This window comes from Artemia sp. Qi Xiang Cuo, chromosome 2, assembly GCF_049724085.1.
Source record: "Artemia sp. Qi Xiang Cuo chromosome 2, ASM4972408v1, whole genome shotgun sequence".
NCBI lineage: Eukaryota > Metazoa > Arthropoda > Branchiopoda > Anostraca > Artemiidae > Artemia > Artemia sp. Qi Xiang Cuo.
Window position 1 is genome coordinate 70035372 of NC_142795.1, and position 13102 is coordinate 70048473.

At 34.8% G+C, this 13102-nt stretch overlaps 1 protein-coding gene across 3 annotated transcripts in view; it reads left to right on the forward strand.

Annotated features, from left to right (window-relative positions):
- The first annotated feature begins 24 nt into the window (after positions 1 to 24).
- Clk (circadian locomoter output cycles kaput protein Clock) overlaps positions 25 to 13102 on the forward strand; it is a 103226-nt gene continuing 90148 nt past the window's right edge. For all 3 annotated transcript variants that reach the window (XR_016143120.1, XR_016143119.1, XM_089102788.1), the window contains exons 1-2: positions 25 to 125; positions 10609 to 10802. Coding sequence is in view for 1 of the 3 variants with exons in the window: in XM_089102788.1 (XP_088958914.1) it covers positions 85 to 125; positions 10609 to 10802 (235 nt within the window). In the remaining 2 variants the exon portion in view is untranslated. The remainder of the gene's footprint in view (positions 126 to 10608; positions 10803 to 13102) is intronic.

The window sequence follows — 13102 nt, forward strand, 5'->3', positions numbered from 1 at the left end:
TTTTCTTCACCATCATCAAAAATTATAAAAAATACCAGAAAAATCAAACCATTCAAGATTGGTTTTATAATACCCGTCTCCTCCATGTCCGATTATAAGGATTCTAGATCAATGAAGAAAGAAAAGTTAGTATTTTATTTTCAAATGAAAGGTCAGGCTAGTTGGAAGTTTTTTTTTATGTTTATAGGCCAGCCTAGTGTAAAAACTGGATTATAGAATCCAGTTTTTTAATTTCTATCCCTCTATAAAAATTTAAAAAATTAAACTCAAATAAAATTCTCAAATTTGGAAAGTGTTCTTTTCTATGGGGAGGGGGGAAGAGGGGTGAAGTATTTGGACAGTTTGATGTTAGAAAATAATTCTTTCTAGGTAGGCTATATAGCCTAGCCACTAAAAAATTACAGAAGAATAGCAAGGTATCTGGAAATTTTGGTAAAATTCTACTTTAGGCCTAGCTACTTTTGGCTATCTTGGAAAGGGGTTAGCCTAGGTTAGATTAATGAAACTTTCAGGGATGGGTCTACATGCTAAAGTATGTCCTGGGAAGGTATTTTGAAATCCTACCTCCACTCCTTCTCTCTCTAGAGGGTCCTGACCTTTAAAAATCTATGTGTTATAAATTTGAAATCTTGCAAAATAGATCTTCTGCTTAAATGAAGTACAACAAAATTGTTTTCAGCCTCACAACTTTGCTCAATCCCAATTTATAAGACTTTAAAGATATGCAAATACATTTCCAAAATTTTGAAGAAAAAAGACATTGATATGGCTTAAAATTCTACTCAAATAACAGGAATTGTATTTTCAGAACTAAAACCTGAGAAAAAGAAACTGATAATTAGAAATTAAGGTAAAATGTTGTTTTGTCAAAATTTCAACCTGTCATATAGGCAAATTTTGAACCCTCTAGAGGGAGAAGGAGTGGAGGTAGGCAGGCCTACTTCAAAATTCCTTCCCAGGACATACTTTAGCCAATATATACAAAATCATATTATTGAGTTAGGAATAAAGTGAATACACCATTCGATGCCTTTTTTTATGCTGATTACGAATATAATAAGCATTTCTATTGGAAATGAATTTCAGCCCCCCCCCCCCCTATATCGGCAATACCTAACCTAACCCGGAATTGGCATATATAGGGGGGGGGGCTGAAATTCTTTTCTGATAGAAATGCTTATTATATTTGTATTCAGCATAAAAAAGGCATCGAATGGTGTATTCACTTTAGTCCTAACTCAATAATATGATTTCGTATATATTGACCCATACTTTAGCCTGTACACCCGTCTCTGAAAGTTTTATTTTCCTAGCTTAACCCCTTACCAAGATAGCCAAAAGTAGCTAAAGTAGAATTTTACCATTTTGTTAACTAAAAAAAAATCAAAAAATCCAGTAGGCTATAAAGTAAATGTAGGGAAGAGTGATCCATACTGAGCCAGATTTTGGAAAAGTGGATTTTCTTGCTACCTGTTGGGTGTTCTGTTACTTCTCTTGCATCATAACATAGTACATAACAAGTAGTTTTTTTTTGTAACTTTTGCAGATTTTATTACTGGCTCCATCTAGTGAGAAATATCAGTGGATCACTATGTACCACCTGCACCTGGCCCAGTATAGACCAGGGGTGGTGCATAGTGAGCCATCCTATGATACATACTGGGCTGCTTGAAGACTTTCACATAAAAAATCATTCATTTATTGTGTTAAAATGGTACAAAGGTAAACAAAACTTCTCAAAAATGAAACAGATGACAGTAATTTGTTTATAATGTTAAAGTGCTAGAAAAGTAAGAAAATTAAAATGGTATGCTAAAAAAAAAACATTTGGCTAGAAATGGAAACTACAGATGTTTACCAATCCTTGGAAATAAAGAATGAAGATGCCCCTGAAGCTGTTCCTTTTGCTGGGATCAGGTTTGAAATTTTCTTCAGAATATCTTCATGGGGATTCACAATGGTATCTTCTTTTTTGGGCCACTTCCACCTATTCACTCCCACCATGCTTAGCACACTAACTTGGGCAGTCTTTATTCTTTACCTCAACCACTTCAGGGAAGTATTTGCCTTCATAAAAAGTTTTCACAAAATTGCCAACTATAATAGTGTCAAACAGTCTGTCCTCTGGACATAGCTTGTCTTCTTCCTCCTGTCCAATGTAAAGTGACAAATCATCACTGTCATCATGGAGTGAAAGGCTTATATCACTGTCCTTGTCAAACTGTAAAACCTGCTTTGCTGCTTTCTTTTGCACTCCTCTTGGCTTTGGCTTTGCAGCTTTCCCCTTTCTGCTGGCTCTTGCTACTTCCTCTCCTTTGATTTGTTGCTTTGCAGGTGTATCAGTCAAGATTTTGGATGAACCTTGCTTCCTACCTCTGAGAGACTGCTTTTTAGTAGTAGCTTTAGCAAAAGGCCTCACCTGTTCTGGACTGAAGATGAGAATATGTGTGCCTGTCTTATATTGTCATTCATGCTTGCTCTTCCAAGTTAAGGGCTGGAACTCACATCTGTGCTGTTAGCCTCTGGGCAAGAGTCCACAGCTTCTGTGTCATGATTTATGGTACTGCTTGATCTGTTCTCCTCACTTTTGGGTCTGTCTATAACATTGAGCACAGGAAATCTTGTTTTTATAAATACACCTGGGTTGTAAGGCCAAATGCTTGATCTAGCAAACCCACTGTGGTTGTTGGAAAGGGTAAATGTGAGTGGAAGGGCTAAACCAATTAGTCCAGCAATATTGTAGATTGAGATGGTTTTTCCTGGATTGCTCAACATCCAATTATCCATTGCCCTGTTATACTGGACCTTGAATGAGAAATAGGCACTGACATCACTGGGTTGTAGCCTGTGGCTGCAGTGTGGTGGAATAGTCTGTAGGACTATGCTATTCTTCTTGCCAAATTCCAGTGCATTTAACCCAGATATGGGATTTGTGATTGTCTAGTATGAGCAGCTTTTTCTGCACAGTTGAAACATGTGAATGTTTGACAATATGTTGCAAGTAGTCACAAAAACATTTCTTGGGATACCCATCCAGATGGGTTTGCTCCTCCTGCCAATTCAGCAGGGCTTCCATTCAGCATATGTGGATGAAATTTCTTTCTGGGAAAGATCAAGTATGGAGGCAAGAAATGCCCAGTTGCAGCAACTGTTCTGATCACTGTCACTAGAGTTCCTCTTTCTGCTGAAGTGACTTTACCTACTATTGTTCTTCCTTTCTTGGCAAGGACCTTTGGAGGCTTGTTAACTGTTGTCACACCTGTTTTGTCTGTGTTGTATATATCACCTGCATCAAAGCAGTTTTTTCAAGCACAGTGCACAGGTTGTTGAAAAACTGCATCACATTGCAAGGATTGAAGCTGGTGGCCTGACTGATGCTGGTTGCTTCTGGTTTCCTCAGTGATAAAGTAGGATTCCAAGATTAGATACCACACATCCATTCTTTATCCACTTTTTCATGGTCATTTTTTGTTATTTGCTAATGCAAATTAATATGCCAGTTTCCTGGCCTCTATCTAAGTAAGCCCATAACATATGTTCAAAGCAGTGATTAAGTAAGTGATCAAAGCAGCTTCATTGGGAGAAAACATGGTGACAAATCCATGCTTTCTGGCAAAACTGGCTGAGACCTTCTGGTCATCACTGAAATTCTTGTATTTGTTTTACTGCCGATGAAGTGTTGCTCTGGGAATATCAAACATACTTCCAGCCTTTTGTACACCAAGACCTTCACAGACCTTATTCAAAGCTAGTCTAGTATTCTCTTTGGATTCAGCCTGCCTTTTTACTGCATCCTGTCTGTACTGTTCTATATCGCCCCTTGGGACTCTTGGCGTTTTGAGACTTCTTTCTGGTTGTAGATCAGTTCCTAGAACAAAAGTACTTTGATTAGCAAATCAGTTTCTAGAAGAAACTTGAGCAAAAACTCCTATGCTACATAGTGAGCCACTGACCCAGTATATACTGTTTCTGAGTGGCTCAGTATGTACCACAGGCCGTCTGTTCTTTAAAAGTGAAACTGCCTGAAGTTGATTGTAAGAATAGGTAAAAGATGACACTGCTTATGCTCTCTGATAAATATGGATTCAAACAAGGTAAAAAAAACCTTCTAGGATAAACCATAGTAGAGAAAGATGAAGAAGTGCATACAAGAAATATTTTTCCTAGGGTATAACAAAAAGGTTAAAGAGAGCTGGTGAAAAACGAAGATAGAAACATACCTTCAAAAGTGGACAAAAAAGTTGGCCATCTTGTAAACTATATCTCATGGCTTGGGGGTCCTTTTTCAACTCAGTAGATGGCAGTTAAGCTTAGTGGCTCACTATGCACCTATGCTCAGTATGTACCACTTACCCCTAATGTTTCATTTAAGTGTTTTTTTTTTTCAATTACCATTTTTCCAAGTATTAAGTACTATTATTAGATTAATGTTAGTGTTTCATTTAAGGGTTTTATGATGATTGTTGATCAAAGTTAATGTTATTTGTGCCTTTCATTTATGTTATTTTACTGTGTTCATGGCTGTATATTTTGCTTTAAAGTACACTTTTCTATCGAATATGCAGAATAATTGTACCAAACACATTTTGCATGCAGACCTGCTATACTATATCCCCCCCCCCCCCTAATTTGCAAATTTATTGCCCAAATTTATTTCTAAAGTAACAAAGAAAATAATGAAATAAAACTGGTGTGTTCTTGAATTTTACACAGTTTAAACTTGAGTGAGTGGTGCATAATACACAAGTACCAAAATTCCTTCCCCCTACAGAAATAAAAAAATAAAAAATAAAACTCAAATAAAATTCTCAAACTTGGAAAGCCTTATTTTCCACAGGGGGTATTTTCTGGAGGGGGGGGTAAATGCCTTGAACCCTCTAGAAGTTATGAGAGCATACCTAGTCTGAACTTCATTATTAAATTATGACACAACATACATAATTCATCAATTGATGTATTGATTTTTATTCTAGCTAAATTATGTCGTCAACTACAAATTTGTCTATAATCCTTGATAAGCTCCCCATCACAAGGGCGTCCTGAGGCTAATTTTATTGGAGGGGGGGGTGATCTTCGTAAATTTTACCGAATTGTTACCTGATTTATGCTGAGTTTTCTGCAGAAATCAAGAATTTTGCTAAATTTTGGCCGATTTTGCAAAATTTTACCGAATTGCTACCTGATTTACGCCAAATTTTCTGCAGAACTCAGAATTTTGCTAAATTTCGGCCGATTTTGCAAAATTTCGGCCAAAATTTGCGCCTTCAACAAAAATTTTACCGAATTCCAACAAAGTTAGGGGGGCCCCCTCATGACGCCCCTGCCCCATCAAGACAAAACTTGGCAAAATTCACAATCTAATTTATCCCCCTTTCTGATCCTCTTTAAAAATTTCAGCTGGGTCCCTTAAACTATTAATTTATCCCCATAGCTGTTCCTTGAGATACACCCTTTTGACAACCTGAATACAATTAGTTTTTTTTTGTTCAAGATCCCCCCTAACATTCTCTGAAAGTTTTACTTTAATTTCCTTAGTCCTTCCTAATATACCACATGCCATTTTGACCAACTTGATTTGCAGATGTCTTCTCCCTGGCTTGTGCTGGTAGGTTGTCATAACAACCAAGAGTTCTGTGTTGAGAACAACAGGCTTATTTTCTTTGAGATCAATTTAAGAAACTTTTTCCACAAAATACGTTTTTAAAAAAAAGTGAAGAACTCCATTAAACCAAAAAAGAACAAAATTTAATCAAATAATCTACCAAGCATACAACTACCACAAATTAGTTATATGGATTTGCAACAGTGGGATTTAGTTTTTCAAAACATAGATAACAAATCAAAATAAATCACTACAATGATCAAAATGACCGGAAAGAATTAATGAAAATTAATTGAATATTCAGTATATTAAGATATTAATTCCTGAAAATTCAGGAATTCAAGATTTTATATCACTGTAATTGTTCTGTTTTTTTTGAACATTATAGATAAAAAATGTTTTAGTGGATTTTGTTTTTAGTAAAGTGCAATGACAAAATAGGTTTCAGAACCATTGCAGTTCCCACTAACCAGCCATGTATATAAACAATAGGCAACTTGCACAACTTACAATACTTTTCCCAGTGGCTGTGGGGGTTATGTTATTGCTGGAGGCGTTGTTATTTGACCTTTTGACTATTTTGAATAAAACAACATTCTTAAGATTTTGATTGCATTGTATTTGGAGGAAAAGGGCATGGGAGGGGCATGGTTGCTCTCTGATCATTTTTGAATTTTAAAAAGGGCACTGGGACTTTCAGTTTCCAATTGAATGAGTCCCCTCTTAAGTTTATATGCCCATTCCCTCCATATGAACTGGCTATGGGGAAAAAATAATAGGTAATAAGAATACATTTAAGCCTTAGAGCTCTTTGCTATAGGCAATGCTAGAGCATTGTCTCTGATGTCTAATTTTTATCTATTATTTTTTTTTTGAGATCAGGGTGTGTTTTTTGATAAAAGTTTATACATTTGATCATGACAAAAAATTGTTTGACTAATTTAAAAAAAGTCTTTTTTCATCTGAATTGAGGTTGAAAACATGACTTCCTCCTTTTTGCTTCAGTGTGTATAGGGGGAGAGTGTTGTACCTTTGACCATTTAAAAAAAAAATTTTTTTTACAGCAACAGTATTTCAATATGAAATGATTTATTGTATTCATGACAAACTTTAGTTCTTGATACGCACATATAATCTGTGGAACCTATATTGCATTAATTTTTTTGGAGTAAGTGTAGGTCACAAAAATATATGTTAACTGGTCAAAGGTACAACATAGGTCATGTACCTTTGACCACTATGTTGTACCCTTGACCACTTACATGAATAAGCACAAGAACTAAAAGGAACTTGTTTACTACTTATTTTTTAGCAAGTATCAACTATTCTAAAATAAATATTGACAAATCAATTTCGAACCGCAGATGTCCTGTTTGATAAGCAGTCCCACAGGTTTTTACTGGAACTGAAAGTTTCAATAAAATATCTGATTCATCAATGTGGTACTTCTTTTGATTAGTCTTTACAAATCTAAAAGAGTTTGTATCACCTAATTTCTTTAGATATTTAATTTGTAATTCACTTTCATATAAATCTGTTACTTCTGCAACAAAATGTTTCACACTCCTTTTTCCAGCCATCTTCACAACAACAAAATCGCCTTTAGAAATTTTATTTCTTTTAAAATTTTTCCTGATCTTCCAAATCGTTGAATCAACCTGAAATAACTGTTTTGTTGCTTTCTTCTTTTGGCTCACTTGACCCACTTTTTTCTTTTTCATCTTCTGTTTCTCAATTTCTTCCTTTTCTGGAGTGTCAGTCAATATTCTTGACTTGCCTCTCTTCCTTCCTTTGGTAGCTTCTTTCCTGGGCCCTGCCTTTGGATGAGGTCTAATCATCTCTGGTGAAATGATTCCAGTGGCATTTATTGATGATAAATCAGAGGGTTCCAAGGTTTCCTCATCATTCTGATTCAAACTTTCAGCTACAGGAAGTGGTCTGTCTGTTACAGTTGAAGATGAAAATTCATCTTCTGTGAAAATATTTTCATTTAGTGACACTAATCCAGCTACCTTAAAGCCATTTACAATGTTGGTCGGGCAGAAGGCCTTCGGATATGCAAATCCAACTAAAGAAGCAACATCGTATATTGTGATAGGCTTGCCAGAATTACCAGGTGTCAATATCCAATCATTTGCTGCCATGTTATAAAAGGTTTTGAAAGGTCCAAAAACAGACCTGTCTAGGGGCTGCATTTTGTGACTGGTGTGGGGATGAAATGTTAATAAATGTATACCAGAAGATTTTGCCAAAGTGATCACTGGTATGGTCACATGACTCTCGTGGTTGTCCATCAGAAGAATCACTGGTGTAGCAGCAGTTGGCTTGACATGCTTAATAAAGTGTTTCAGAAACTCCAGGAATAAATTTTCATTGGACCACCCTGACTGATTTGCTGCTCCAATAGTACCTGGTGGTGCACCTATCAGCATAAAGTCTTTAAAATTGACCCTGGGAAATATTAACATAGGTGGAATGCTTATATCAGCAGCATTTATGGCGGCTATCATCGTAATATTAGCGCCTCTTTCACCAGACGTAATGTTTCCAATTTGTTTTACCACCTTAGGGGACAATATCTTGGGTGGTGTGTGAACCATTGACAAACCCATCTCATCAACATTCCAAATATCAGATGGCTGAAAATTATAGAGGTTCAAAACATTCTTGTAATTATTAAAGACAAGCTTCATAGTTTCTTTGTTGAAAGCTGTTGACCTGGCAAGACTAATTGGCTCTGGTTTTCTTAATGAGAGTTCTTCGGAGAATTTTTCTCTGAAATCCCTTAACCATTGTTTACCAGCCATTTTATTGTCATTCCATGATGGGGGATAATTTTTAGTATTGGCGACCGTATACTGGTAAGCTAACTGCCTGACAATTTTCAAAGAAAGACCATACTGCATCATGGCTGCTTCCTTGACATAACTCACAAGAAACTTTTCTTCTTCATGACTGAAAACTTGTTTTACATTAAGGTTTTCTTCATAAGCAAATTTGGTCTCACCAGCTGTTTGAAACCTTTTCAAATGAAATATCAGTGTGGGCTTTTTCAAGTTGAAATGTCTTGCAGCTTCACCAATGCTCATTTTTTTCCCCAAAATTTGTTGGACAGCTCTCTCCATGTCTTCCTTGTTGAGGGCAGGTCGTGTTTTCCCTGTTTTACTCCTCGGCATATTCCCGAGGAGTATTCCCGAATTGTGATTTGAACAAAATTCGAGTTCAGTGTAAAGAGCAAGGTATCGACTAGGGGCAAACTCACTAATATACGTAATAAAACATACGAATATAGAAGTTCGTTACGTAAGTTAATTCATAAGTTACGTCAGAACAAAATTTTGAGAAAGCCATTTAGCCGAAAAAGTAAAATAAATATGCAAATTTCGTTTTAATTATTCATGTAGGGTGAGCCAAAATCGAAGCTGCATTAATTCAAAAACGCTCAGTAATCAAATAAAAAAACCAAGTTTTTAACTGAAAGTAAGGAGCGACATTAAAACTTAAAACGAATAGAAATTATTCCGTATATGAAAGGGCCTGTCCCTCCTCATTACCTTGCTCTTTACGCTAAAGTTTGAATCTGTCACACAACTTTATTTTTTAAAACAATAAAAAACTTCAGCGTAAAGAGCGAGGCGTTGAGGAGGGGACAGCCCCTTTCATATACGGAATAATTTATGAATATAGAAGTTCGTTACGTAAGTTAATTCGTAAGTTGCGTATATTTATTACTAATAATAACGTTCGTAAATAAAATTAAACAAGTTTCGAGAAAGCCATTTAACCAAATAAAAGTAAAATTAATATTCAAATTTTGTTTTAATTATTCATGTATGGTGAGCCAAAATCAAAACCTGCATTAATTCAAAAGCGTTCAAAAATTAAATAAAAAAAACTAGTTTTTCTTAACTGAAAGTAAGGAACGACGCTAAAACTTTAAACGAACAGAAATTGTTCCGTATATGAAAGGGGCTGCCCCCTCCTCAACGCCTCGCTCTTTACACTAAAGTTTTTTATTGTTTAAAAAAATAGAGTTGTGAGAAAGTCAAACTTTAGCGTAAAGAGCGAGGCGCTGAGGAGGGGACAGCCCTTTCATATACGGAATAATTTCTGTTCGTTTTAAGTTTTAACGTCGTTCCTTACTTTCAGTTAAAAAAACTTGTTTTTTTATTTAATATAAGAAAAATCCAAAGAAGGGCGAACAAAACCTGCAAGTTTCTCAATTTAAGTCTCAGTGAATATAAATCATGTAAATGATGCTAAATAATCGGTCATTTTTATTTACTTACTAATGAATGAAAATATTTTATAAATAATGGCGAGCATGTTGTACCTTTGACCGGTCAAAGGTACAATTTATTGTGGTCACACGTACAACATACCCGCCATTAATTATAAAATATTTTCATTCAGTTATAGGTTATGAATTTCAGATTGAAATATTATGCTATTTATTTACTCCAAAGATGTAACTGCAATATAAAACAATGAAAAGTGAATCAATATTAATATAAAAAGAGTATAATAAAAAAATCTGTACACGAAAATACTTACATTTAGAGATTGAAATGGATAAAAATTTCTTGAAAAATCTGCAAGCACGTGTTGACTTTCATAACATATATCAGAGCTTCCTAGGGGCTGATACATGTAACGGTAAGTTTAACTGCCAAAATATGTGTAAGATGGCAGTGCAACACAAGGTGGTCAAAGGCACATGCCATGTCAAAGCTACTACACTTTCTCCCTATTTTATTTTTCTAGGTGAAGAGGGCTTCTGATTTTTCTCCGTCCCCCCTGCAAGAGGTTACATATCTGTAATATTGCTAAAATGTTTGGGACAAGCAATGTATAGTGACATTTAACAGATTATTTTCTTTCCATGGTACATCACTTTTAGAAAGGTTTTATGAAAGCTGAAACAAAAATAAAAGAAACTAAAAAGCATGTTTGAAATGGACAGTTTTTTCTTTTTTCACATGGTTTAAAGTTTTAATTTGTTTCAGTGATAGTGAGGAGGATCCCATGGATGAGAAAGGAGTTGTAAAGAGGAAAAGCCGTAACCTGTCCGAAAAGAAAAGAAGGGATCAATTTAATGTCTTAATAGGGGAGCTCTGCACAATGGTCTGCTCAGGGAAAAGAAAAATGGACAAATCCACTGTTCTTAAAACTGCCATTGCTTTTATTAGGAACCACAATCGTAAGTTCCATCATCTTTAAATGTTCCATTTTGTTTTGAAACTGGTTACTTATTTTTAAGATTGCATGCAGTTGATATAGTTAGTAATGACACCAGACATAAGCCTGCATTGTCTGGATCTTCAGGGTGTTAGATACTTCAAAACATGTTGTTTAGGTTTTTACTATTTCTTCTTTTTTCCTCAAGAATTTTATTTTGAGATGACCCATAGCTGAAGTTTAGGAAAACCCTTCTCTCTCTTTCTCTCTCACTCGTTCTTTCTCCTCGCCAATCAAACTGTACAATCATGACGCCTCTTTTTCGTAATTCTTGAAAAGAATTGGAGCTCTAAGCTCCAATCTGTTTTGAAACTGCTACTTTATTCATAGGAATCAAACCTTTATAGAGTTATGGTTCTATCATGCCGCATCGCGAAAACTTTCACGCTAGCATAATTTAGAGCTTTATGTTATGGTATGTTGTCTCACGGAGTGAATTTTTTAGTAATGTAAATAGTGCTGTGTAAACTCGAGCTCTGTTTAGAATTTTATATTACCTAAGTTTATATTACGTTGCAGAAAAGATCAAATAGCAGCAATAAAATGGAATTTTTGGCTGAGCAATTAATAAATTTTGAAAACAAATGAATAAACTTTTCTTAGAAAGGCTTTCATGCTTAATCAGAGATTGAGTGTCCTTTGCCATTCCATTTTTTTATTTTTCAGAAGTTTGCTAATGATGATTGTAATAGGGTTAGTCGATTATTATGATGATTTTATGGATTTTTACATCAGCCTAGTCTGAAACGGCTTTTTAAAGTGGAAAATGTTTTAGGCTACTTATCATTCCGTAACCTAGCTATTTAGGATAGAAAATCGTGTACATAATGTGAATGGCACTTTTGCATTTTTAGGTAATTGCACCAAACTTAAGACCACAGAGTCAAGAGTTTCCGGGAGTTTGGTGATTAAAAAACATATCAGTGGGTCAAAATATTTATATTGCCATGTATTTTAAAAAAATTTCCAACATGTTTTGTTTCTGGAATGGTTTACTGGACTTATGTTTAGAACAATCGCCCTTGCTCTATTTCTTTCTGGCTCCTTTCCAGTTTTAAACTGTTTAGTCATATTTCCTCTCTCTTTCTCTCCATTGTCGAAGCTGCGAGTTTCTACATCCAACTTTGGCTTGAAGGCTTAGATTTAACTTGTGGAGAATCCGGGCATATCTATGTATGTTGTCATAGGTGCATCCGGGATTGACCTGTATCAATGGGGTGAATAGCTTTCTAATTCCCGAGTTTATTCCTATCCGAAATATGAAGATGAAAATAAGGGGCAAACGGTAAAAATCTGGATATCCTAAAGGAATTTGAATATATAAGAAGATAGATTATTCAGAAGTTTTCTATTTCTGTCAGCCTAATAACTGGCAAAATAATTATGAACACTGCAAGCTTAGGATATAGTCTGCCTTTCTGAGGTTTACAGTTCTTAATTTTACTCCAAAATCAAAATTTTCATTCTTACCTCTTTCTTTGTATAGTGGAAATTATATCACTTCAAGATTGGTTTTAAATATGTTATGAGTTATGTACTAAAACAAGAGGTACATTTAAAAAAATACTTGCTGTGAAATTCCTTTTTTAAATGATATATTTTCTTATGAAAATACATGTTTTGTTATATTGATTGTTGTGACTATTTTTCTCTTTATCTGGGAACCATCAGATCTATAAAGACCTGGGTAAATAAAGAAAAGAAATCAAGGTAGGGCAATATCGCTTGTACCCGCTAAAAAAAATTGCATGCCAAGCTAATATCATTAATTTTTGTAAAACCTAAGTTTAGTTTAAACCTCTCAATTAGAAAATAGTTTTTTTTTTCAATGGTATTTCCCATAAAAATGTTCATTACACATGTTTTCCAGTTGATAAGTCCAAAATAACAATGTCAAGTTTGAATGGTGTTAAAACTTAGCTTACGTTCGTATTATTATACGTTATGTTACGTTCGCCAAAGTTAATCTGGGGAGCCTAAGTTTGAAATAAAAGTTCTTATTAGTTGACGCTACGGTGAAATATGCCAATTCACGATTACATTTGTCTAAAACACCTTATCTATAAAAGATTAGAAGGTTCTTCAATTTTTATTGATTTAATAAATTCAAACATAGCTGATTTAATAAATTCAAACGTAGCCAGTTAATAATTCAAATAGCCAATTAATTCATCTAATTTTTAGGCTAACTCATTTAGGCTAATTTTAGGCTCAGAACTAATTTAGGCTAACTATGATAGTCATAATAGACATATAGATTGC